The 1,313-nt window shown below is 50.6% G+C and overlaps 1 protein-coding gene across 1 annotated transcript in view; it reads right to left on the reverse strand.

Annotated features, from left to right (window-relative positions):
- Positions 1-116: 116 nt before the first annotated feature.
- CALHM3 (calcium homeostasis modulator 3) overlaps positions 117-1,313 on the reverse strand; it is a 14,835-nt gene continuing 13,638 nt past the window's right edge. The window contains exon 3 of the mRNA XM_011977503.1: positions 117-1,017. Coding sequence (XP_011832893.1) covers positions 526-1,017 — 492 coding nt within the window. The 3' untranslated portion in view covers positions 117-525. The remainder of the gene's footprint in view (positions 1,018-1,313) is intronic.

Genomic DNA, 1,313 nt, shown 5'->3' on the forward strand with positions numbered 1-1,313 from the left:
AGCAGAGGTTGCAGTGACCCGAGATCGCACCATTGCACTCCAGCCTGGGCAACAGAGCAAAACTTCGTCTCAAAAAAAAAAAAAAAAAAAAAAAAGACAATTACACAAATGAAACCAGGCAAGAGACTAAGGTAATTATTATTATTTAGAATTGACTTCTAGAACCCAGAACCCATGGCAGATCTATTTAGATTTTTGCTACTCAAAGTTTAGTCCACTGACCAAAAGTGCATCAGTATTACCAGGGAGCTTGTTCCAAATGCAGAATCTCAGACTCGGTCCTGGCTACGCTGAGTCTGCACCTGTATTTAACAAGGCCCTCAGTGAACCGAGTCCACATTAAAGTTTGTGAAGCACACTGGAGGCCACACCCAGAAACTAGGCAGAGATTGGGCTACTTGAAAAAGAAGGCTAACAAGAGTTAGGGTGCCTGCTGTGGGGTCCCCATGGCCTGGAAAGCCTCCAGACCTTTGTCAGAGCGGCATTTCACCTGCGAACACTACCGCTTCAAGCCTGGCCAGGACCCTACACGTCGGTGTGTTGGGACAGCCTCGTGCCCAGTGCGAAGGTAGGGGCGCGGTGGCTAAGGCCACCCCCACAGAGCCCGGGGGATGCAGCGAGGTCCAGCGGGGGCTTGCGGGAGTACCAGGTGCTCAGGAGGCGGTCCACCTGCTCCCGGCTGGAGATTGCGCGCAGGTGGGCCTTCCCGCTTCCACTGTCCAGGACTTCTGGGGGCTCAGGCACTGCGGGGGGCTCGGGGCTCCTGCCTGCATTGTCCCGGTGCAGCCCCCGTGCCTGCAGCTCACTCTGCATGCTGGCGAAGAAGTGCAGCACGCAGCGGTGCGCGAAGTCCCGCGCATGCTCACAGCAGGTCTCGTCGAAGAGCTTCTGCTCCAGGTCCACGTAGTTGCTCCAGTATCTACGCTGCAGGAAGCCTGTCTGGTCGAAGCAGGGCCTCAGGCAGCGGGCCAGAAAGGCCGCGATGATCAGCAGCAGGGTGACACTCCAGCCGATGGCCTGCAAGGTAAGAAGGCCCGAGGTTAGGTGTGAGGGGGGCCTAATCCTATACATATGTATTTATGAATACGTATGTGAATGTTGCAAATTTAATTTGACCATGTCTACATAATATTCTTCATTTTCCAATGGATTCAAATACTCCTTAGATAGTTTAACTGCAGTATACCACTCCAAACATCATAGTCATTAATCAGAGTATTGAATGAAATGGGAAATAAATTGAGAAGAATGAACACAAAGAAAACTGTGATCATCAGATTACATATCCTCTTTTTTTTTTTTTTTTTTTTTTT

Source organism: Mandrillus leucophaeus, unplaced genomic scaffold (genome assembly GCF_000951045.1).
Source record: "Mandrillus leucophaeus isolate KB7577 unplaced genomic scaffold, Mleu.le_1.0 Scaffold18, whole genome shotgun sequence".
Taxonomy (NCBI): Eukaryota; Metazoa; Chordata; class Mammalia; order Primates; family Cercopithecidae; genus Mandrillus; species Mandrillus leucophaeus.